General features: G+C 46.3%; 1 protein-coding gene across 2 annotated transcripts in view; it reads right to left on the bottom strand.

The window, feature by feature from the left end:
• DOCK5 (dedicator of cytokinesis 5) overlaps positions 1-25,398 on the bottom strand; it is a 188,418-nt gene that overhangs the window by 18,754 nt on the left and 144,266 nt on the right. For both annotated transcript variants that reach the window (XM_084766988.1, XM_084766989.1), the window contains 14 exons: positions 24,799-24,877; positions 22,826-22,926; positions 19,829-19,887; positions 19,288-19,442; positions 18,196-18,281; positions 15,570-15,729; positions 13,874-13,914; positions 13,232-13,322; positions 8,712-8,831; positions 6,140-6,229; positions 4,073-4,177; positions 2,550-2,691; positions 1,174-1,255; positions 474-558 (listed from right to left, as the gene is read on the bottom strand). In XM_084766988.1, the coding sequence (XP_084623114.1) occupies positions 474-558; positions 1,174-1,255; positions 2,550-2,691; positions 4,073-4,177; positions 6,140-6,229; positions 8,712-8,831; positions 13,232-13,322; positions 13,874-13,914; positions 15,570-15,729; positions 18,196-18,281; positions 19,288-19,442; positions 19,829-19,887; positions 22,826-22,926; positions 24,799-24,877 (1,396 nt within the window). The remainder of the gene's footprint in view (positions 1-473; positions 559-1,173; positions 1,256-2,549; positions 2,692-4,072; positions 4,178-6,139; positions 6,230-8,711; positions 8,832-13,231; positions 13,323-13,873; positions 13,915-15,569; positions 15,730-18,195; positions 18,282-19,287; positions 19,443-19,828; positions 19,888-22,825; positions 22,927-24,798; positions 24,878-25,398) is intronic.

The following is a 25,398-nucleotide window of genomic DNA, read 5'->3' as shown; positions in this document are numbered from 1 at the left end:
AGAGGTTTCCACTGAGAGGACAGCCTGCTTGTCAGTAATGAACAGGTGAAGGCTCTCCCAGAGGGGAAGCTTTAACCTGCTGTGTGCGCTGATGACAGGAAAGTCACTGTACCTCACTAGGAGGCGCGCAGGTGCTGGAGAGACAGCTCAAGTGAAGGAGTGCTTGCTGAGCAAGCCTAAGGACCTGAGACCCATCCCCAGCACTCGGGTACAAAGCCAGGGGTGATGGCACAAGCTGTATAGTCCTACGGTTTGGGAGGAGAGATGGAGGAAGATGCCCCAGGGGTTCACTCCAGCCACGCCAGGCTGGTAAGCTGCAGTCCCTAGCAGAGTCCCACTGTCAAAATAACAATATAGGCTCCTCCTGAGGAAGGACACCCCAGGTTGACTTCTGGCCTCCAAATGCCCAGTGTGCAACTGCCACGCCCCCACACAACCCCCACACACAGAGAAGACAAATCAGGTGGACTCACAGCAAACTCATTTTCTGGGTCTTTTTCTCCTTTCCGGAACGGCCGGGAATACCTGAACTGTTGCACTTCATTGGCTCTGTAGTAGCTAGGAGAGGACAGAGAAGATGCTTTGGACCTCATAGAACCGGCCTGCAACCACACGTGTGGCACACCTGACACTGAGTTTTACCCCTACGGCCAATAGGGCCACACTGACCTCCTGGGACAGCACATTCCCAAGGTTTCATACATTGTATTTTTCGGTACTTGAGAGTTTGTTTTACAGCTCGACAGTTTTAGAAGGTACTAGCACCCATATTGTTTATGACGCCATTTGCATAGCTTTGCCATAGTGCTGTCAATTGATCTCCCTAGCTTGTTAGCTTCTCTAGAGCCAGGAAGCATTTCAAACACTGGGACCTGCTGGTCCTCAGTGATACTTGAGTGGATATAAAGGCTGAAGGATTCTGTGCCTAAGTGAAGTGCTCTCTCTGTCTCAAAGATAAACCCCATGTCTCTTTAACGTGATAAGCTTTCAGTAAGTAGTAGGCCTTCCAAACTGTAACGACTGAAAAAGGGCTCTGCTTTTGACACATTCCAAATAAAGCTGTGCTATGTAGCCCAGACTGGCCTTGACCTTGCTCTCCCTTTCTCTCCACGGCTATGACGGCTGGAGTGTGGCGTGCCCTGCCCAAATGTTTTCTTTTTAAAAACCACGTACTTCAAGATCTGCTCTGGAACAGGCTTGTCCTTGTAGCTGGGCGGCAAGCTCATCACCGGCTTTACGGTGAAGCACTGCAGGTCTGAGGGCTTATTAAGGAAAAGGCTGGCCCTGCAGGTGCCACAGGCAGCCAGTGGCGGCCCTGTTCCCATCACCCATCGCCTTCCAGCCTGTGCCAGCTCTGCACTGAAACGCGCTGCCTCATGCTGAGTCACAATGCGGGATTGTCATAGGACACTTCATGTGGCCAGACACCTGGCAAATATCCTTGCCACATGAAATAAGTGTCGAGACAGTATATGGAAACAGATAGCCAGAAAGGCTTTTAAATGATTTCTTTTGCATATGCATTCTCCTGAAGCAGCCAGACTCCGGAGGCCAGGGAACCAGAATTGCTATCTTTTGGTGTTACTGCTGATGGAAAGTCCCTTCATGGGGACTAAGTGTCCCGAATGTATCTTCCAAACACACGGCAAACCTACAAAGCAGGTCATTCTCTTTCAGCAGAGGAGTACTTGGAGGCCAAGAGAAGTTAAAACTCAAGATCCCACAACTGGGAAGTGAAGTCAGTCCCCCCCCAAAACCAGTGTGGGGTAAGGGAATCTTGCTTGGATGGAATTAAAAGTACTAGAACGGCTTCTCCTGTCACCCTCACCAGGGCAGACAAGCCAGCCCTCTGTACATACAGGTTCTGCACCCAAAGACAGATAATTAAGCGAGGACTTTCTTGTATACTGACTTGATACAGACTTTCCTCCTAAATGATACAGTGTGACAATGTTTAAAGACCATTTACTGTATCTGGGACTCCAAGTCAATTAGGAGGGGCTGGGGACATAGGACAGTTGGTAAAATGCTGGCTGTACAAGTGTGAGGGCCTGAGTTCCAATCCCCAGGACACAGCTACACACACACACACACACACACACACACACACACACACACACACACACACCATAGTATTCGGTAGAGTGTACAAAGGCTATATGCATGTGCAATGCCATATACATGACTTGAAAAGCTACAGATTTTGGTATCCATAGGGTGGCAGAAGGGGCAGCCTGGGAGGGTGGCCTGGAGCCACTGGCTTGGAAGCGTAGCAAGAGGGCAGCTAGATGGCTGTAACAGAATCCTGAACTTTCCTTCAGCTCCTCATGTGACTATAAAGTTAGATCCTGACATACTCAACACCTTATTAACCATGTCTTCCCTCAAGGCCAAAAAGAATTTTTACACCGAATGGTTGAAGCTGTGGTCTGAAGGCTGGGAGTACATCTGCCTGCAGGGAGAGAGTTGCAATGCATAGTTTCTTTGTCTTGGCCTGGCCCATCCCAGGGTAAAGAGCCCCTGGGCCGCTGTCCCCATGGCAAGGATACACTGCTTTGGGGATGACTTGATGTCTTCTCCTGGCGGCGTGGTACTGGTCGTCATCTCAGCATTGGGGAACTGGGTCAGCAGCCTCAAGCTGAAGTCTTCTCGTCTCTCGTACTCCTTACCCCGGTAGATGAAGATTTTGTTCTGCAGGGCAGGGAAGCCAAAGGAAGCCATTAGCGAGGAAGGCTGAAGGGTACCTGGAGCTGAAGATAGAGAAGGCTGCTGTGTTCTCCTACCGAAGCTAAACCCACCACCATGTAAGTGCTCAGTGACCAGCCTCCACATGCCCAGCAGGCAGCGACCGGCGTCTGCTGGGTGGGCACTAGCTTATCCCTTCTTTCTCCACGTGATGGACGTGTGAGCTGGTATAGACTTTGGCGGTTATGGTTAAGGCTGCCATCCCTACAGTGTTTCAGTACGATTCGATTTCTATTCACTGAGTAAATACTGCCTCGTTATAAGCTTTTTCAACATGGGCTATTTTCCTTGGTCACAGTTTAAAATTTACATTCATATGTTAATATTTAACTCCCCATCTGGACCCCACTAGCTGGTAAAATCCCTGAGGGCAGAGAGATGTCCGAGTAACTTCAGGACATTTCTGCATCTACTCAGGTATCTGGCACAGAGTAGACAATCAGGAGACACTGCTTTGTTGTTATTGTTTGTTTGTCTGTTTGTTTTTCAGAGTCTCATGTAGCCCAGGCTGACCTTTAACTCACTATGTAGCTGAGGATATCCCAAACTTCTGATTTTGCCTACACCTCAAGTGTTACAATCAAAGGCATATAGAAACATACCCAGTTTACGTGGTTCTAAGAATCAAACTCAGGGTTTTTTGCATGTGAAGGTGAGAGCTCAACCACCTGGGCTACATCTCCATCACACTCTATGATTTTTACAATTAGGAGTATGAGAGATAGTCAAAGCTACACAGAGAAACCCTGTCTCAAAAAAAAAAAAAAAAGGAGTATGAGAGATAACATATATCTTAACAAAGCTCAGGTCTCAAAAAGCTCTTCTTAAACTCTAAAAAAAGTCACTGTGACTGTGTGTGTGTGTGTGTGTGTGTGTGTGTGTGTGTGTGTGTGTGTGTATAGGAAGAGAAGGGTCTGTCGCAGTTGTCACTATTACAAAAACTGCTTTTACTTTGGGGACATGTTTGTTGTCTTGTTCTTGGGGTATCTGATTTCATAGTAGCCATGACTGGACATAAAATAAGTAATAAAACATGTTTATCTGCACTCTTCCAAGTTTGGTCCGTGGAGGAGGCCAATTCTGTTTTTCCTTCTCTCCTTGCACCTGGAGAAGCCATTGCACAAAGGGTCTGCCAGGACACCAGTGGTGTCAGGAGCGTGGGGTAAAGAGGCCAGCATTCAGGAAGAGGTCTCTCTCTTTGACCCGACCTCCCACGGCGGGAACATAGGCCAGCAGCTGCTGCCGCCCATCTGGAAGAGAAATAATTCTCCCCTCTCTCCTGAACCCCACTCCTAATGGCTCTGGGGACCGCCCTCGGGCTCCTCACCCTCAGGAAGGAAGGGAAGCCTTGTCCGTAGTATCCCACAGCAAAGTATTCAGGCTGGGGCCTCATGGCCTTAATGATGTTCTCATAAAACGAGGCTCTTTTTTTCTGAAAAACAAAACAACACATTCCGCCTGGAGGTTACCAGGAAGCTGTCAGGGCGAAGAAATAAAAGAGAAAAAAGCATCAGCCCATTTGCTTTGTTTTCTCATGCAACAGATAATGGAAGGTCTTTGGAGACCACCTTGTAGGCTACAGGGTGAGCCTGTACTGGAATCTGATGTTTGGGACTTGGGTCAGCCTTGGAGCCCTCCTAGTACTTTCTGTTTCTGAGACCCACAGGCCGTACCTAGCTTGGCCAGGCATGTGAGGGAGTTTCTGCCCCGAGTACGTGGTTTGATGGTCACCTTGGGCTTGCCTGAGTGCCACCCAGTCGCTCTTCAGTCCCTAGTACCACCATCTCATTTGATGCTTTACTATGAATTCCTTGAGACAGGGTCAGGCTAGCCTCACACTTTCCACAGGTACCTTAGGCTAGCCTCACACTCCCCATGTACCTGAGGAGGACTGTGAACTCCTGATCCTCCTGCCTCTGCTACCGAGGTGCTGGGATCACAGAAATGCACCCCGATGCCTGGTTTTATGCGGAAGCAGGGATTGAACCCAGGGCTTTACGCATGCTAGGCCAAGTGCTCTACCACGGAGTTCCATCCTTGGCTCTCTTTTTCCTTTGTATTTTGAGGTAGAACCTCACAGAGCCTCCAGGCTGCTGTAACTTGTTCTACAGGCCAGGCAGGACTTGAACTCTCTAAGCCCCAAGCAGCGAGGATTGTCATCTTGTAATGCACTCAGCCCCACCAGAGTTGATATAAGTCTGTTGACCGCTCTAAGCGCAGGTCTGTCAGAATCACGCTTTCTTAGTTTGTTGCCTGGTGGCCTGCATCTCAACTCAGGCTGGCTCATGAAATTATTGAGCACGTTTCCGGCCTCCCAGTAGTAGAAGCTGGTAATATGCACGAGTCAAGTTTTCACTAAATGCTCTTGATAAATAGATCCTTAGGGAAAAGATCGTTCTGTGATAGTGACTCCCCTAACCTTTCAAGGCTCTTTCTGTAAAAGTTCTCCCCACCACTGAGCAGTGGGCATGTGGCTGCACATGTGTGTTGTTTGTTTGTAAGAGCTGAACTGTGCCTGCAGCTGGGCTTAATCCACAGGCTCAGGGAAATGTCAGTGTTGAGCCTTCCCAAGAAACCAGAGAGAGAGAAAAAAAGGTGGAAAAAAGCACTTAGATTCTGGCAGAAACATTCGCAGCTTGTTCTGGCAATCTTGGAAGAAGCAAAGTCAGCCTTAAGGATGGGCTGCCCTCTCACTGTAAAATTGTATTTTATTTAGTGTGAGTGTGTGTGTAAGCACACATATGTCATGGCCCATGGTCTGAGGACTACTTGTGAGAGTCTGTTCTCTCCTTCCAACGTGTGGAATGTGGGGATTGAAGTCAGCTTGGCAGGCTTGGCGGCAAGTGCCTTTACCCACTGACTTATCTCATTGACCTAAGACAAGTGAATGTTTTATTTTTTTTTTAAAAGATTTATTTATTTATTAGGTATACAATGTTCTGCCTGTATGTGTGCCTGCCCACCAGAAGAGGATATCAGATCTCATTATAGATGGTTTTGAGCCACCATGTGGATTCTGGGAATTGAACTCAGGACCTTTGGAAGAGCAGACAGTGCTCTTAACCTCTGAGCCATCCCTCCAGCCCAAGACAAGTGAATTTGGATGAATAGATGATGTCCTGCTGTAGCCAGGATGGGCCATGATCACCCAGGCTCCATGTTCCACCTTCCCTCTAGGACAGTCCTCTTTCTCAATCCCAGGGGACCTTGGCAGGCAGGGGACAACCTGGAGAACAATGGTCAAAGCTTTTGGGAATCACACATCTTTCACTTTAAAGTCAAATAAGGTTTACTTTTTCCACTGGAAAGAGTACCCTTGACCCTGACTTTTCACCCACATACCAAGCTGTTCTCACAAGGGCCCACTTCAGCCCCCCTGCTGGCCCACACTTACCAGGAGACTGCCCAGTCCCTCATAGTCAAATACTTTGCTCTCGTAGGTCTCAGCCAACTCTTTGCTCAGTTTGATGGCTTTCTCCCACATCTTCAGAAGAAGGAAAGCAGGGTGAGACATGGAAGACACAGCAGCCACAGTCCTCAGCAGGTGTTACCCCGCCCTAGACAATCCCTGGGACTAAGCAGTCAGCAGGCTGAACATCTATCTGTAAGGGACCCTGACTTGCAACGCCTTTGATGGGCTAACTCTTTCTTTCCTTATGTTGTAAGAATACTTCAGGTTGAGTAGTCCTTATCTAAAATGCCTGGGGCTACCAGTGTTTCCCGTTTGGATCTTTTTTTCACCCCCTTTTTTGATTTGGGATCATTTCCATAGACATTACTGGTTAAGTGTCCCTTAATCCAAAACGCCCGAAAATCTGAAACTTTCTTTCAGGCCATGTTGGTACCTCACAGTTTTAGAGCTCAGAATATTTTTCGTGCTGGATTAGAGGTGCCCAGCCTGTGTATCTTGGGTGCACTGTTCTCTGGAAAATCTGCCAGAAGATAAAGAATACGAATCTCCATCGAAGGAGTCTGGAGTTTAAAGAGCAAACCACCAACAGCAATGCAAAGGAGTGAGAAGCCAGTCCTAGGATCCATGAGTGAGGGAACGTGGCTGGACAGGAAAGGTGGCCGGTGTGACACTGCTCTGCAGTGTGTATGTGGCTGTGTGTACGTGGGTGTGTACACTCTCCTGCAGGTGAGCTGTGTGCAGTGACTGGAAAGGGCCAAATGGCATGTGGTGTGGAAATTTAGCGAACTTCTCCCACGGAGGAGTCAATACCAGTTATAGCCTCGTCTTTCTGGTACTGTGTGGAGCATCTCTTAAGATGAGCACTATCCCAAGACACTCACCGCTTATCTCATCTGTTTATTTTCCCTGCAATAAATAATCAGAATTCAAAGACAAACAAGGACTAGTAAGACCAGGAGGCGGTGCATGTAACGTAATAAAGAACTGGTCTACTCTGTGCAAAGGAAATGAAAATCTTTACTATTCCTTGTGGATCCCTTGTAGGCTCCAAAATCCACCCTAAAGAGGTGACTATCGATAGCTCTCCCTGCTCTGAGTTTATGTTAACGAAGCAACTCAAGGGCACACTTCAGATAGAGTCAGGAAGAAGGCTAGCCATGCGCCTGAAGAGTTAAACCCGGGCACTGTGGCTCACCCTGGAATCCCAGCACTCTGGAGGCAGAGGCAGGAAGACTACAAATTCAAGGTCAGCCTGAGCAATATAGTAAAATTATGTCTCGAAAACACAAAATGGAGGTTTGAGCTACATATTACCAGCCCGGATTCAGGGGAGGCAAAGGGCACTGGAGATGGAGTTCAATCACTTTTATGTTATGACAAAAATCTGTACAATTCAAATACATTGGTTTTCCTTTTAAAGAAGCTTCTGCTATGTTGCCCCAGACTGCTCTTAATTTCTGAGCTCAAGCAGCCATCCTGCCTCAGCCTCCTGAGTGGCTGGGATTATAGGTGCATAATATTCCATCTAGTGGACACTTCACTACTCTAGAGAGGTGAAGGACACTGGGCCTCTAAGACCCCTGCAGACGCCACCTGTGTTTTCCCCACATGGCTGGCTCTGATTTGTACCCTTTACAACAACACTATAGTAATTAGATTTAGCAATCTCCTGACTGTTATGAAGCCTGAGGGGGCTACCCTTGGCTACTCAAAATTTCTCTAGCTCATCACAAGTGTGAAAGACCTGGAGGCCCTCACACTATGACTACCATCAGAAGTGAGTGAAGATACTGTATATACACATAGATAATATACATAATTTTTAGTTGTGTATGTGAGTATGTATATGTGCATAAGTATGTATGTTAGGTATACATGTGTGCATATACATGTTGGGGTGTGTGTGTGTGTGTGTGTGTGTGTGTGTGTGTGTGTGTGTGTGTAGCCTAGAGGGCAATGTTAAGATGCCATTAAAAAATTATTGTTTTTGTGGTTTTATTTTCTAGACAGGGTTTCTGTATGTAGCCCTGGCAGTCCTGGAACTCACTCTGTAGAGCAGGCTGGCCTGGAACTCAGAGATCAGCCTGCCTCTGCCTCCCAAGGCTGGGACTAAAGATGTGTACTACCATGCACAGCTCCGAAACCACCTTTGTACCTTTTGTGGGGGTGGCGGCAGGGTCTCTCACTAAACCTGAAGCTCACCATTTTGGCTGGTCTGGCTGGCCAGCAAGCCCTAGAAAAGTTACTGACTGTCTTCTCCTCCTCCCAATACTGGAGTTACAGGCATATGTGCCCCCCAGAGGCTGCTCTTATATGTATGTGCTGGGAATTGGAATACAGCAAGCATTTACACAGTGACCCATCTCCCAAGCCCATGTCATTCTGTGGGAGGCAATGTCCTTACCCTGTGTGCTCTGTGCCGACTCAGCACTCAGCATTGGAAAGGTATTCAATATAATCTTTTTTCTCTTTCCGGTAGTACAAAAAAACCAAACCAAACAAACAACAAAACAAAAACAAAACAACAACACACACACAGAACCCTCGAACTCACTTTGCCTTTGTCAAAATAGGATATGATCTCTTGATACAGTTTCTCTTTAAGTTCCTGCTGGGTGTAAACATAGTAACTGTCCCTCTGGAGCAAATGGGGCACACAGGGCTTGTCCGACCACTACGAAGGAAAAGAAGTAGCATAGGGGTTAGTGAAGCAACATTTCAGATCCAAAAGTCAGAAAGAGACTTGTTTGCTTGCAGCTAACTTGTCCATATTGTGTTTTAAGTTATTTACCAAACACAAAATGACATCCACACGGAGGCCCATATGTCAGCTCCGCTCCAAAACAAGCGTCACGCCAAATGGCCAGGCACCTGCAGCATTCCCCGGAAAGGGAGGGATGGAGCGAGGACGCTGAACCAGCGCAATATAGTATGGAAGGCATCCCGAACACAATGGGATGAGAGAAACGCGGCGCTAGATCTATAACCACGTGGGAGAAGGTAAAACGGCCACCCCCTGCAGGCATTTCCTCTCCATAGTACAGGGCAGTGTGGGGCAAAGTCACAGACACAACGCTGGAAACTAAGAAGCAGAGGAATAAAAAAAAAAACCAGATGGGGATGGACCTTGGCTACAAAGACAACAGCCACAGAGAACACAGTAGGAGCAAATAGTTCATCAGAATGACGCCCGGGGACAACTTTGACATCACCAGGATTATTACACGCAGGGAGCCTGACCAGGCCTTGAAAGGCACAGCTGCGGGCCCGAGGAAAGGAAAACGCACACTACACTTGGGACAGTGAACACTATTTCATAAACATGTGAATTCTCACTAGAGCCCTCCCCCAGCCCCACCGCCTTTCTTTGGTGGCCCTGTGAATTGAATCTGGGACATTGCAGATGCTAGGAAGGTGCTCTGCAACTGAGCTACACCCCAGCCTTATCTTTGCAGTTCTATACTTTTGAGACAAGGGGGTCTCACTGAGTTGGTCAGGTAGCATCCTCTACCCTCAGGCTCCTCCCTACCAGCTGGTATTACAGGTTTAGCCTCCTAGGCCCTGCAAGGTTAGTTTCTTTTCCTCCCTCCCCTCCCCTTTCTGTTCTCCTCCCTTTTCCTTTTTATTCTCCTCCCCTCCTTCCCCTCCACTTCTTTCTGAAAGTAGTGGTACGGACATGCTGGGTGAGGGCTCTACCACTGAGCTATACCCCCTCACACACCCCTCACCACCCAGGGCCAAATCATTTGGAATTCAAAGATTCGAAAGGCCAGATGGACAAATACAAAGGAACAGCAAGCAACAGCAGCACAGAAGAGGCTTTGAGGAGCAGCTACCCCACATGATAAGGCACGGGAAGGAGCTAATCACAACAATGTAGCACTAGTGCATGAACAGAGAGGTCCACATGCAAGGAGATAGCAAGAATAAGACCTCCTCCAACAGAGAGATAAGGCTGAGATCTTATGCCAGCGAATAAAATCCAGATTATATTTAACAAATCCCATCTCTGCTGACTAGGAAGTCGGGAAGAAAAGCTGAATCCGCACTTGACACCTTGCACCAGATTAGGACAACTTACTTTTCTACCGTTTTTCGATTTTTTGAGAGAGGCTTTCCCTATGAATAGCAGGCTGTCCTTGAACTCTCGATCCCCCGTCTAGGCTTTCTAAGTGCTGAAATTACAGGCATGCACTGCCATGGCCAGCCTGAGAGTTTAATTTTCTGGGCAGCACAAATAAAAAGACCTTCAGGGCTTGCCACTGGGGACCATTCTCTGGTGATATCCATGGGCAGCAAACCTCACAGATGCAGAAATCCTGTAGTGTCCCAACCTTGACCATGGACTATGGATTTCCTTGGGAAATGGAAAGGCAGGGAACTCCTGTGTTTAGCTGCTGAGAATGACGCCCGAGTATCATCTTAGAATCAAACCAAATCAAACTCTAGGAGAAAATTAACTGTTGATTCTAACAATGGAAGCCAGAAGCTTTAGTGATAGGCCACTGTAGGGCTTCAGGTAGAGATGCCAGGGGCCTGGACACAGATGGCATCGAGAGACTGTCATCATCATCATCGTCATTGTCATCATCGTCGTCGTCGTCGTCGTCATCATCACCATCATCATCATCAGCCTCAGTAGTAGTAGCAGTATTTAAAGAAGCTAGACTTATAACAGGTCAGAGACAGTGGAGAATGTAGAAGGTAGTGACCAAAGGAGAAGACCCACATGTGACTATGAGGTTATCACCTAAGCTACCGGGTAGATGGGGGCGGTCAGAAAGAGTAAGGGGAGGAACTAAGGGTGAGAAAAAAGGTTGGTGTTTTTGACATGTTGCGTTTGAGTTACTATCCATCTGAAGATTGATGCTTATGCAGGATCCGAAGAGGACAGAGCTTCACATAATTACCTGGGGTTTGAGACAAGCATCGATGCCATGTCCCACTGTAATTTTATTTAGAGGATAAATGGGAGATACAGGAAAGTACTTCTTCCAAGGAGTTTATTCATTTATAGGTCATCTCTTTATAGTTCCACTAATCTCTTTACACATAACCAACGTGTGTTTATTTAATTAGAATGGCAATCAGAATGCCGATCACAGAGGCTGCTACGCTGGGCCCTGCTTCTGGACACTGACATTGGGTCAGACCTGACAGGATTCATTCCTCTTCGCATGCTGGACACTAATAGCCTGCAACCTTCATGTTCCAGCATTCCAAGTGCCTAAGTTGCGATTCCTCACCAGAACAAGACAGCTCCCAGGACACCTTTAAAGAAACCTTCCAATCCCAATTGGTCCAGCATTTCAGACTGTCCCACACAGGACTCTAATTAAGCCTGGAATTTATCAACATTTAGAAACTGGATGACAAATATTATTCCTAGCTTGTTTTTAACCATTTCCTCAATTTTATTTGGGCCTCTGCAAAGGTATTATTCGTCCCAAATCAGCCGGAAGAAACCTTAAGAGAATGACGCCCCATTTCCTTTAAGGGGGGTTGGGTAGGTTTTTTTGGTTGCTTTCTTGGGTTGGTTACAAGTTATTATTGGTCTTATCTAGAAAGAAAACAAGGTTGGACTCAGAGATGTCTCTCTTTTTCCTTTATCTCCCATTCTTAGGTTTGGAGATATGGATTGAAAAGAAGGAAGGGGGATATAGAAATATACAGGGCAAAAAGTCGATTAGTGAATCTGCTCCTCAACTTAATTGTCACTAACAAGATTATTCTTAATTCACTGGCATAGCATTTTGTACATAGATGCAAAATAAGTTTAATTTTAGATACAGTGGTATAGAATTGAAATGTAAGATTATTCTTCACACAAATTATATATATTTCTACTCTAATATGAGGTATTGTGCCCATATAGCTCAGTTATAATACAAGGTTTACTTCCAATACTTTGAAAGTGCTATTACAGGCTGTTTAGGATAAATAAGTTATACAAGTTAATTGTTAGTTGATCAAATCATGGTAATATCAATTACTAGTATTTTTATCACAAGAATATACATCTTGGGTGCAACAGATAGATATGATTCTATAGAAAGGTAAGGTAATATAGTTAGATAAGGTCTTCAAAAACCTCAGAGACACGCAGAATATGGCATTTGAAAATGTTTGTATTATTTTAAAGATTCACTGACAATGAGACAGGTTAACTCCTGGCAAAAAACAGCCTATCTCAAAGATGGTGATGAGCATCAAAGAAGCTCCTTATGGAGATGGCTTCAATGTGGCAAACAAGCCACTGGTCAAAATGTCCTCATTTCTATCACAGACAGAATTCTGCCTCAAAAAGGGTAAGCTTGGATGCAAGCAGAGTTAATGGCCAAACTCTGCCAAGACAGGGTAAGCAAGTCCTCAATAGCTCCTGCCTCACAAATATGTCTGTCAGATATATTGGGCCAGAAGGCTGAAGATGATGCTCCAACATTATTGAGAGTTTTGGGTAACTATTCAGGTAGAAAACTGTCTCTGTCATCTTCTCATTTGGAAAACTACTAACCTACACTCCCTGTATACTCAGGTAATCAATTTTATTCCTTCTCAAGTCTCTGATGGGGTTGAAGACCAAGCAGCTTAGTTTTACAATGAAGCTTAGTTGTTCAGGGGTTAAGATGTTTTTAGGTCTAGATAGATGTTTTAAGTTGATAATGACAAGATATGATAGATTTGATTTACATTCACAATTTCAGACACACCAAGATAGGAGAGATGCTTTCTTCAAGGCTGCCAAATACAAATAGCCAAAACACTAAGAATGTAACATTTATGTAATTCCTGATTGTGTCATGGTTCTTCTTGTAGTTTATTGTGTATATGTGTACTAATATAAAAGTATATGTAAGAAATAAAAACATTTAATAAAAAAATAAATTAAAAAAGGCAAATGATTATCTTCCCAATGATCTGAAACCTGACCCTGTTTACCCAGAATGCACTAACACATTCCAAGATAAACTGTATCCCTCAAAGAAGGTTCTTTCCTTCCTGAATCATGGTTCATAGAATTTAGTCCCAAAGGACTGAACGCACAGCATGGGCCTTCCACACAGGACCATTTACCTGCAGAAGCTCGGCGTGTAAGAGGAGTGTATAGGCAGCTTCTGTGTAGTTCTCACAGTCTCTGTGCAAATCTCGAAGCTTGTACAAATACCTGGTAGGAGGGGGAGAGAAGAGTCCCTTTGTCACCAGGGATGTGAGCCAGCACTCAGAGCATTCTCCAGCCTGGCCCCAGCCTGCATAGCCTTCTGCTTCTAACAGGAACACCTCCCTTCTCTTAGGCAACAGACTCACCACCTATTTCTCTAGCCCATGGTAGCACTTCCTGCCCTGTGGGTTTCCTAGTCCTCCTATTTTGTCTTCTTAATTTAATTCTTTATTATTATTTTGATGATGATGAGATGATGTTATATTGATCCTCTTTGGGATGTGAGGTAAAGCTTTGGAAATTATGTCAATGACAAGTTGGCGTCATGGTCAGAGACTCATGGCCGTCTAACTGCCACCGTGGGTTATTTCTCCATCTGTCCCTTTGAGTCTCTACTAACCCTCCTTGAATGCTGATGTGACTCTATTGCACACTCCCTCAGATTGTACTTGTCTCCAGCTCACTCTCTGAGGCAGGCTGCGCACATCCTGTATTTCTAAAAATATACCACAAACCCACGGCACTAATAGCAAAACCAAGGCATTTCCTTCACCTACCGTATGTATATGTCCTCTCGCTTCTTTTCTTTGTAAAAATTCTGCCAAAAAGAAGGTCACAAAACATCAACATAAATTAAAGGCTATTGATGAGCTTGACACAAATAGTCAAAGTGTAATTTTTTTAACTGTGTGTGTGTGTGTGTGTGTGTGTGTGTGTGTGTGTGTGTGTGAGAGAGAGAGAGAGAGAGAGAGAGAGAGAGAGAGAGAGAGAGAGAGAGAGAGAGAAGAGATATTGCCCTCAGAGGCCAGAGAAGGGCATCAGATCATCTGGAGCTGGAGTTACAGGCGGTTATGAGCCAACTGCCACGGGTGCTGAGAAGCACTTATGCCTTCTGGAAGAGCAGCACACACTTGAACCATGAAGCAACCTCTTTCCCCCAGCTGCTTCTTTTCCAAAGAGACATCATTAGCTCATTGTCTCCTTAAGAATCTTAAAACAAGGAAATCTTGAAATTTGCAGGCAAATTGATGCAACTAGAAATGATCGTCCTGCGTGAGTTAACCCAGACCCAGAAAGATACACATGGTATAGACTCACTTATAATTGGACACTAGCCCAACATGGCTGTCCTCTGAGCGTCTTCACTCAGCAGGGGATTGGGATAGATGCTGGGACTTGCTATTGGGACTCCAGATCAGAGTGGTATAGGAGAATGGGGAACTAGAAGGACCCAGAGGGTCTAGGAAACTTACAAAAAGACCATCAAGGCTGGCAGATCTGGATCCAGGGGGGCCTGCACAAACTGCTGTGCCAACCAAGGACAATGCATGAAGAAAACCTAGACCCCCTATTCAGATCTAGCCAATGGACAGGACATTCACCATAATTGTAGGGAGAGCAGGACTAATTCTGACGTGAACTCTGGTGCCCACTATCTGACCACTTCCCCTTGGTGGGGAGGCCTGGTGGCACTCAGAGGAAGGGGAAGCAGGCTATCCAGATGAGACCTGATAGGCTGTGGTCATATGGTGGGGGAGGAGGTCCCCTTCTGTCACTAGTGTAGGGGAGGGGAATAGGGTAAAAGAGGGAGAGAGAGGGGAACAGGAAGATACAAGAGAAGGGATAACAATTGGGGTGTAATCCGAATAAATTATTTTTAAAAATACAAAAAGAATCTTTTCTGTAAGAATTGGAATCAATGGCCTATAAAGAAGTGGGGAAACAAAGACCACACCCCTGAGAATGTAAGAGATTTTCTATGTGAACAGCAGGTGGTTGGCTTATCCTGAAGCCACCCAGGATGCTTATTTCTCAGGCAGTCAGGGAGGTGGGATGTCCTTGGTTTAAATTAAGTAGAGGAATGCACAACAGCCTAAACCTTGGATGTCTGTAGTCCCAAGAAGACAGAAGACTAGAGTTTTACTCAAGAGAACTGAAGAGACAAACTTGTTTCATGGCATGGGTGTTGGTGTGCTACATCACAACAGGGAAGCATGCACGTGTAAGAAAGACCAAGAGCCAGGCTGAGGTGGTCTCTGGGAAAGACCAAAGTGTCAAGACTGCACTTTTTGCACCCATTTCCAAATACCTGAAGGTCTCTGTGGTCTCTGTGAGTCTGACCCAGTAGGGCATGGGCTCCATAAAGATGCTCCAGGGTGGCTGGGCATCTGCACTGCTGACTTAGAGCCGAGTTGGTGGAAGATGGGTGGGCTTAGCTGTGCCCACCCACAGGCCCCGGGACCAGGCGCTTACCAGAACGTTTACCGTACAGCTCATGCGGTTCTCCCGGCTCTCGTCATGCATGATGATGGTTCTGTAGTCCAGCAAGTTCTCTAAGAGGCTGCTGACCAGGAGGGCAAAGACCTCCCCAGAGCTTGAGAGGTATTTATGTTTCCGGCAGTGTTCTAAGAGTCTGGAGTGGGGAAGAGAAAAATTTCCATGGTTCACCGTCCCTCTGTGGAAACTAGGGTGCTCTAGGACTTTCAATGCGGCCCAGATTGGACCTACTATTTTCTCAAGTCTTATTGTTTCTTGGGGGACCCAGTCAACTACCATCATCATTTATTCCATGATGTCCTCTGAACATTAGCTGACCAACAGTTTCTTTGGTGGACATTGCAGAAATGAGAACGCTTGCCTACAGTGCCCACACACCCTCACCATTCTAACTCAGCTGTATACAAACACCTGTGCCGAATCTTGGCCCTTCCCTAGAGCCTGGCTTTGAACAGGCGGTCTGAAAACCCAGGCTGGAGGCAAGCCCAGAAGAACCTGCTAGACGTCGGGATGGGTCTTCAGATAGAAACGCAGAGAGGTGAGCAGGCCGACTGGGGCTACACTTCAGACCCTGCCCTCCCCTTTTGGGGCCATAGGTAACTATGGGGTTTCTTAGGTAACTAAAAGAAAATTCAGTAACAGAAATGGGTCTAAAGAATCAGTCTAGACTTGGGACTGGAGAGATGGCTCCGTGGTTAAGAGCATATGCTGGGGGTTTTTTGTTGTTGTTGTTGTTGTTTGTTTTGTTTTTTTTGTCTTTTTTTGCAGAGAACCTGAGTTCAGTTCTTCAGTATCCCTGTTGGGCAGCTCACAACCACCTGTAACACAGTTCTGGAGGAGCTGATGTCTTCTTTAGAAGGCACCTAAACTCATGAGCCCCCATCCCATACGCGCGCCACACACACACACACACACACACACACACACACACACACACACACACACACACATGCACTTGACAATATTAAAGAAAAATAATTAGCCCAGATTCTAGGAGTATTTTGGGGTGCTGGAATCGAAGCAGGCATACTTTTCTGAGCCAAGGATCCAGAAAAAACAAAGGAAACAAAGTAAGCACTCTACTGCTAAGCTGTATCTCAACAGATTTTTTTTAAAAGCAAGATTCACCCTAGGCAGCCCCGGCTGTCCTGGAACTCACTATGTAGACCAGGATGACTTGGAACTCACAGAGATTCTCCAACCTCTGCCTCCAGGGTGCTGGGAGCAGGTGCCACTGTGCCCAACTGTCCCCAAATCTAATGTCTGTTTCTTTCTGTGCATAAATTGAGACAAATACGGAATTTCAAAAGCTATAAGCTAGGAGGGTTGAAAGCTCATGAGCCCTCACAGAAAAAGTAATAGAAACATCACTTTTTTCTCTCTATAAACAGAACAAAGGCATCTGGGTCTTTAAAATGGAGGCAACTCCTCTAGCCTGTTTCACCACCGCCTGTTCAGTATGCTGGGTCCTTCTCCGAGAATGTTTAAGAGACAAGATCAAAGTTGGCGGTCCCTATATTCACCCTCAGACTGGTCCAAAAAATTTGCCCAGAACAGGAGACCAACCAAGTGACATAGAGGAGACACGAGTGGGACAGAGGTGGCTGGTTACTCAACTTCAGAGGACAGTAGAAAGCAACGTGCACCGCTAGATGCAGAGTGGTGTATGTAGACATTAATAACTGCAGTCAAGTTTTAAAACAAAACAAGGCTGTGTGTGCCTGTGCGTGGAAAGGTCCCTGTTACAGCCCACGTGTGGTGATGAGAAGACAGCCTCGGGACCTGGTTCTCCACTTCTACCACATGCGTCTCAGGGACCGAGCTCAGGCTGTCAAGTTCCTCTGCTGGCTGAGCCGCCCTGCCCCACCCAGCAGTCAAGCTGTTTAAAGCGTGACCTCTGCAGGGGACACTATGTTGACACATGGCCTCACTGAGTCCTAACAGGGAGACCAAAAAGCAGCTACAACTCTCCTAGATGGGAGGCGGGGTGGGGAGGTTGTAGGTGGTAGCATGGCTCGTCGGCTGCAAAGACGAGATCCGAGAACGTGACAAAAAGTGGGGGTTTGTGCTTATCCCTGCCTGTCCCAATACCTGAAGCCTTTAACCGCACCACACGACCCAAGAAATGGTTGAATGCGCAGAGGCTGAGCAGAGGAGGCAGCAGATGAGGGGACTACGCGGGCTCAGGTGGAAGGGATGATGGAGTCCAGCAGCCGAGCTCGTTGAGAGACAACTGCTCTGCTCGCAGGGTTCTCTGATGGCGTGTGAGGTATTTTTAAGTATAAAGTCAACCTAGACTTCCTTTAAACAGCCGCTTTGAAGCCACAGTGAGAGGTGCCCCACTTTTGCTTAAGTTCATAATTAAGACACCGGGCAGGATGCCACTGCCGCGTTTGTCTCCCTCTCTCACCCATCTGCTGTGTCCTCCCAGGGCCGGGTTGGCTGGAAAACACAAGCATGGCCCCCATTGGGGAAAAAAAACCTATCCGCAGTGTGCATTCCATCCACCGAGGACCACTCGGTGACGACCCACGGCTGGTGGACAGCCAAGGCTTGGTTTCTCATCCTCCGGCCTGAGGCGCTGCCGCTTTGAGATACTCACAGCTTTTCCAGAAGAATCTTGTACTGCTCATCTCCTCGGCCACCTTCCACTTCCTGATCCAGCTTTGTGATCAACTCGTTCTCAAACTGGAAGAGAAGACCGAAGTTCACAGGGGAGAAGTGGCCAGTCTTTCCAGATCTGGCTCAGCCCCTCTCCGATGGCAAACTGTTTCAAAAGCAGATAAGGGACTATGCTACACCTCGCTGACTCGAACAGTGCACCACGGCCTACCATACGTCTGTCAGTCCCTGGCTTTACACTTGCAAACACACCTGCAAAGTTATTTCACGTTACTGCTCTGCATATAAGATAAATTCATAACCACTGTCCCCTTCGTAGTTGACACAGGGCTTTGTTATATAGGCGTATCTGTCTGGAAACTCATGACAATGCTCCTGCCTCAGACTCCTAAGTGCTGGGACTACAGGTATATGTCACAACCCTGGGCATCTATCTTATTTTTGTTTTCTTTGCTTGAGTCTTGCTTTTGCTTAGTGTCATAGCTATAAAGTCTCCCTTTCTGTAGGTGCTTTAGGTGTGAAACCAAAGTCACCTTGGCCGTTAGTTTGGCTCTATCTGAGATCAGCGAGGAGAAAAGCCTCCGGGTCAGTCTGCGAGGGTACAAGCCAGGAACACTCTCCCGGGCACTGGGCAGCTGGATATAAAAAGCTGTATCTTTTGACTGCTGCTGCTCCTGCTGGTGAGTGCATCTACCCTCCAGCTGCCTTCAGTATAGGCAAACTAAAGCTCTCAAAGGTAAGCAGGGATGGATGGGAGCTGGACCCACAGCATCCTTCTCTCAGCTGGCCATACACCTGCACCTTCCGCTCTGGAGTAAGATGTACCAAGGCCAACGTTTCATCTTTCTGTGCCAGTGCTGACTTAGAGAAGTCACAGAGCGCAGAGATTTCCTCTAACCTCTGGGCCAGGAGACCCAACCACACGGCTAATTCTTTTACACAGTGAAATGTAAAAAGGAAGTTTTAAAGCGCATTTTTTTTTTCATGGAAGCTGCTGCCCCTCCATTTAGAGAGACGGTGAACGAGAGCTAACTTTAATATGAGAGTAAGCACAGTGTCTGTGCCTCCTTACCATATGGAAGTTGCCATTTCCACTCAAATTGAACTCACACTGCATCATATCAAAGAAAATGGGGATTGTGGCTTTCCGGAGCTCCACTTCAGGGGTCAGAGTGACTTCCAGAATGGGACCCACCATGGATGGGATGAATTTGATTTTGTGAGGCCCTGAAATGAAAGCAGGTGAGGATATTTAGAAACCTGCATCGCCATTAAGTCCCACGTTAACAATCTTCCTCCACAGGGCACATAAGAGAAGAAAAATTTCATGCAGACACACTGTGTCAATCAAGGAATGACGGCAGAATGTTGCCAATAGTGTGCAGATGACATGATGTCAGAGGGCTCACTGTCAATGTCCCAGATGAGACAGTATCAATCCCCAAGTCCACGTTACTTCCAGACATTCATAAAAGCAAACCTCAGGGCTATGTGAATTAATGTTAAGAATCCATCATGGATGTGTGTCTTTAATGCAACCTGTGCTGAGAAATCTCTTTGGAATAAAAAATGAAAAATAAAGAATTCATGGAGGGGCCCATTCAGACACTCACCCAGATTATACCACATGTCCCGGATCCTAAAGCCGATTTCCTTTCTCATGTCCCCATATCTAGGAAGAATATAGTAAGAAAAGGATTTGCAGTGGAACCGTGTTGCAGGCAATACAGTCATCTGTCAGCATCACATGCTGCCCCCGCCTTCAGCTGGCCCTAAGCTTCCCCAGACCCCTAGGTCTGTTCAAGGGATTTGGCACATAAGCTGGGCACAGCCTCCCTTGCACGTCAAATCATCTTATTCCGATGACTCAGAGTACCTAATACAAAAGACTTGGGATGCTCCCTATTGGTAGAGTATGTGCCGACCATGTGCAAGGTCTTGACTTTGATTCCCAGCACCACAAAGACTGCCATAAAAGAATGCTTTCCAGATATGACAGGGCACATGAACTCATGACCGCTAGGACTGCATAGGAAAGACCTTCACAAGATCAAGCTAGCCCAAATGCCAGAGGGATGGGAGGAGGAGGTCACCACCAAGGGCCACCCCTAGCAGAGGACTCGTGGGCTCAGGAGGTTTTAAGAAGCACATGAAGATGGGAGGGAAAAGTGCATTGTGGGGGTACATGGGAGGAAGTGGAGAAAGTGGGGGGTGGAATTGATCTAAACACATTATATGTGTGTATGAAATTCTCCAACTATAAGTTTAAAAAAGGGAAGTGCCTGATGCAACATAAATGTTATGTAAAAATGTATTATATCATATACACAGACATAATGACAAGGAAAATGTCTGTATACATGATGTAAGATGCCGTTCCTCCCAGGTATTTTGGCCCATTTGGGTACTGGATGCAGGGTTTGCTGGTGTGGAGGGGCCCATATACAGTGAAGAGAGTAAAAATAGACTAGTCCCCATCCCTCCGGGTCACAGGTAAGGCTGGCGCTCTGTAAGAGCAAAGGTCAGCACCCAGAGAGGCTTCAGAAGGGAATGGAGGCACATGGAGGACAGGGGGCTTTGGGAACAGGAGGGACCAAATGCAATGCTGAAAGAGACCCGAGAAGGCATTGTCAACTGATCACCCAACAGAGAAAAGCGAGAGAGGCACCCGTCTCCACAAAGCAAAGAGACAGACAGCTAAGTGAGGAGATAAGTGAGGTCTGTGATAGGGAGTCACCATGACCGATGGGCCTGGCTGGACTGTGGACTGATGCCCTGGCTAAGGTTTAAGTCCACACCGGAGTCTTTTGTCACAGATCTCACAGGGGCAGGTCTAGACCGTGCGTTCTCAGTTGGGACAGTATAACCTATCGTACGTTTTAAAGCTAGCTTTGTGGTTGTGGCCATGTATGCCTGTGCCCTCAGCACTGGAGAGGCTGAGGCAGGAGGATGGGGAGTTTAAAGCCAGCCTGAACTATAGAGCAAGGACCCTGCCCTGTGGAAGGGGCAGCTCGTCAAATGCAAGTGCTTCTGGGAAACTAACACAGGCCTCACGGCCCACAATCCCCACTCTGTACTATTCCCCTCAGGCTAGGGATCTCCTAAACATTCTTTTTTCAAAGTCTTCATTGGAAATAGCTTCATTGGCCAGATTTTTTTCAATCATGTTTTAAAATTCCCTTACCATGCCATTTAAATAACCATGCTTAACTTAATTTCATTATTAATATCAGATAATCCTAGGCAATTAAAATCTGACACCTAAAACCAAGAAGCAACAACTATGTCTACTCAATAGCATACAGTATGTTGAGTTCTACCAAAACCAGGCATGAGGAAATCCTTCATTAACACCTCTATAACTGTAATTGATTGGTTTTACTTCTCAAATTTTATTTCTGCTCCCACATACAAATATTTCTTTTCTTTTCTTTTTTTGGGGGAGGGGGTTTCGAGATAGGGTTCCTCTATGTTATCTTGGCCATCCTAGACAGGCTGGCCTCGAACTCACAGCGGTCTGCCTGCTTCTGCTTCCCGAGCGCCGGAATTAAAGGCGTGTGCCACCACCACCCGGCTTGCACACATATTTCTTACATGGGTTATATTCATAGTCTATTTTTCCTTGACAAAAACCACAATTGATCCTTAACTAGATTTTTTTTTTTAAAGACAGCCTCATGTTACCAGAGGTGGCATAGAATTCCTGTATTCCCAAGGCTAGCCTTGACTCCCTGATCCTCTTGTCTTTCCTGAGTACAGGCATTACCGGCTTGTGGCACCATGACCTGGTCCCTACCATCCCTCGGCTCTCTCTGCCTCTCTTTCTCTCCTCTTTCTCCTTCCCCCTCCCATTCTGATTTCTAACCAATTATCTTCATTTGTAGCTGTGTAACCAACACCAGATCCCCCCTTCAAAGATCTCTTGCTACTTAAGATGTTTTAAAGCAGGAGATCAAAGGATCCTTCTTAAAAGAACAAGCATCTCTCATTATTTACCCATTAGGGAAATCTACAAAACAGGCCATACACTGTGTCTTTCTCTAGATCTTAAGTTATCAGTCAGAGAATTTTTAGGGAGGAGCCACAGGCTGGGGAATGTTAAAAAATTTGCCCAGTTTCCCACATATCACAGCGAGGGGAAACAGAGCTAAAATTGCAAAGTCTTCAATAAACTCAGACGGCTTTCCGATGACAGCCTTTGAGCTTCCGGCCTCCCAACAAACTCTGAAACAGACCCGTGAGAATACAGTGCAACCTGTAACCAACTTCTTGTTGTTCCTGAATATAATTCCATTTTGAATTCCAAGCCATGAATCTAAAGTTTTAGATTATATTGACGTTTTCTCGGGTCTTTGCAAAAACTAAAAAGGCACTGTGCCTGCAATTTTGGTGACCTGACAGCAGGTGGCAGGAAATCCCAGGCAAGGACACAGACTCCATCAAAAGCATGGAGTGAGGGACCAGGGGCAAGAGGTACCCTAAGAAAAACAGTCTATTGAGGGATAACACATAAAACCCACATCATCCACAACATGAGCAAGCCCCGGCCATCTCTAGGACAACGCACTATTTGTTGAACATAAACAGACAGATCACCAAATCACACTTACTTTTTCACAATTTTGTTGCGCTTGGCTTCTGAGAACATTTCGAGCTGGAGGGACTCATGGGTGAGAAAAGCTACAGCCAAGTGGAAGTAATTGTTCCAGAGCTTTTCAGGGTGCATCGAGTGGCCAAGGGAAAACAGAAAACCACAGCGGTGAGGACGCAGAGAAAACATCCGCGTGTGGGAGAGCCGCGCTGTTGTAACAAACCCGAATGAAACCCACAGGACTTCTTGTTCCTTCTGGGGTTTCAATTATTCACTGCTGAAAGTTTTTGAGACTTAATATTAACCTTCAGAAAAACAATCCAAACTTTAAAATTTTTTCCTTACCCTGGGGGCACAGGAAAAGTACTGCCAAGAAATGTACCTATTTATAGCAGGTGGCTTAGCAATACGTAGCAAGCGACCTCCAGTTCCTGCAAACCTTTGAACTGGTAAATACTTTCTGATTTTTTTCCCCCCTCTGGCTAGTTAAAAACGTTTCAACCAAAGAAGGTCCTCAAAGCTATTTAATATAAGAAAGGAAGGAAGGAAGGAAGAGGGAAGGAAGGAGGGAAGGAATAAAGAAAGGAGGGAAGAAAGAAAGGAGGGAAGGAAGGAAAGGAAGGAGGGAAGGACAGAAGAAAGGAAGGAAAGAGGGGAAGATGGAAGGAAGAATGGATGGAAGGAAGGAAAGAATCTGAATGCTAAGAAGAACTTACTACATCACAGGCCAGCAGTGTAATGGACCATATTTAGCCATTAAAATATTATTCAGATGTTTGACATCATTGGAAAAAAATCATAGGTTGTGGAAAAAGTAAAGAAAGTAGACAAATGGACCATTAAAAAGTTATAGGGCTCATTTCTCTTTTGGTTTGTGTATATACATGTGTATAATATATCAATTCATATATATATACTTTTTTTTTTTTACACATTCTCTAGATACAACTTTCCAGCTTAAAGGGTTGAGATCAAAACAAAAGGCTCACAACAGGGAAATCACATCACCAAGAAACGTTGCCTGAACTTAAACTCCCAAGAGCTGGGGCTTGGTGTACCTTCACCAGGAACTGCTGGGTACACACAGAATTATCCTTCTATTTATCACATGAGGACGAAGCTGACAGTCACCTGGGTTTGTTTGGTTTTGTTATTGCATACAGGGTCAGCCCCGGCTGACCTAGAACTCACTTTGTAGACCAGGCTGGCCTTGGATTCGCAGAGATCTCCCTGTCTCTGCCTCCTGAGAGCTGCAGTTAGAGGTGTATGCCACCCTACCCCCACCCCAGCTGTTACCTGTTTTGTAGGGAGTCACATAAGAGTGACAGTGCGCTTATGAAATTGCTTGTGTGTACACTCATGTCTGTGTGGACGGACTCAACACAAAGTCTTAACCCTAAAGGTGAGGCCAAGAGAAGCTCCCTCGTTCGTGGCTTTGCTTCCTGTGGTCTCAGGACTGGTGGTCTGCAGCCATTAGCATTTCCTTGACTCTGGTTCACCAATGCTCATTACTCTGCTGTAACTGTTCCACTGACTCTGCCTCACGTTAACCTTAGCTATTCTGTTGCATGGTTCTGTTTTGCTGTTCGTCGTCAGTGCTGTGCCAAATGCACAAATTACACATCACCATAGGTCCGTGCGCACAGGAGCACAGTTAACGAGAGGGCTTGGCACTGGCTGAAGAGCCAGGCTTCCACTGGTGCTCCTTGACTGAGTCTCTGAGGGTCAGGGGAAGCACTGCATGTGTGTCCACCTGGCTATCCTCTCTGTGACAGACAGCATTGCTCACGTTTCCTTCTATGTGTGTTACTTTTGTGCAATGAAAACCAAACCATGTTACTGTGCTTTGGGAACGTGCACTTGAGGAAATCGGCAGACACCCTGAAAGCCTTCTTTATTTGACAGTGATTTAAGTCTGAAGTGACACTCTCTGAGCTGGCGTAGTCTCTTGGTCTATATAACCGAAGGCCTTCCAGATGGGAGGATGCTTACCTGAAGCTCAAAGCCTGCCTGATCCATGAATTTCTTTGTGAGAACTTCAGCAAACTGATTGATGGCACGGAGGAAAACTCTGCAGAGGAGAGAGCAGGTGAAGAAGGTGACCCTGTGCCCCTGGAGATGTTTCCCCACCTACGCTGGACGTGAAGCCAAGTGCTCCTGGACTTGACTGGGAAAGTCAACCTAACCTAACAGTGTCTTTAGAGGCCAGCTACAGTGCACAATCTACAGAGAAGGAGGGATAGAAACTCAAAATTCTCTCAAGGTCTCTAAGAGTTTGGTGGCTGTACCGCAAGTCAGCTAAGGATGAAACTGAGCCTGGAAGTCCAGGCTCTTGGAGCCCCAGGAGACAGGTGGTTCACACTTTGCTGTGACGCTTACCTTCATAGGTCAGCACTCATGAAATTCTTCTTGAATCTGTTATCTAACTGGGAAGGGTCTTTCTGACTATCGGCACCATGGAAAGCTGACAACGTTTGCACTGACTTGGCTAATGTGGCTCATTGGCAACATTCTAAAGCTAGACCATATTGAAATGCAATGTTATGCATACTCAGTTCATCTTATGTCTATTTGGTGAGCATTTGTGGCTAG

This window comes from Acomys minous, assembly GCF_964271855.1.
Source record: "Acomys minous genome assembly, chromosome: 18".
NCBI lineage: Eukaryota > Metazoa > Chordata > Mammalia > Rodentia > Muridae > Acomys > Acomys minous.
Note: the sequence above shows the minus strand (reverse complement) of the source record. Positions and strands in the feature narration are given on the sequence as shown.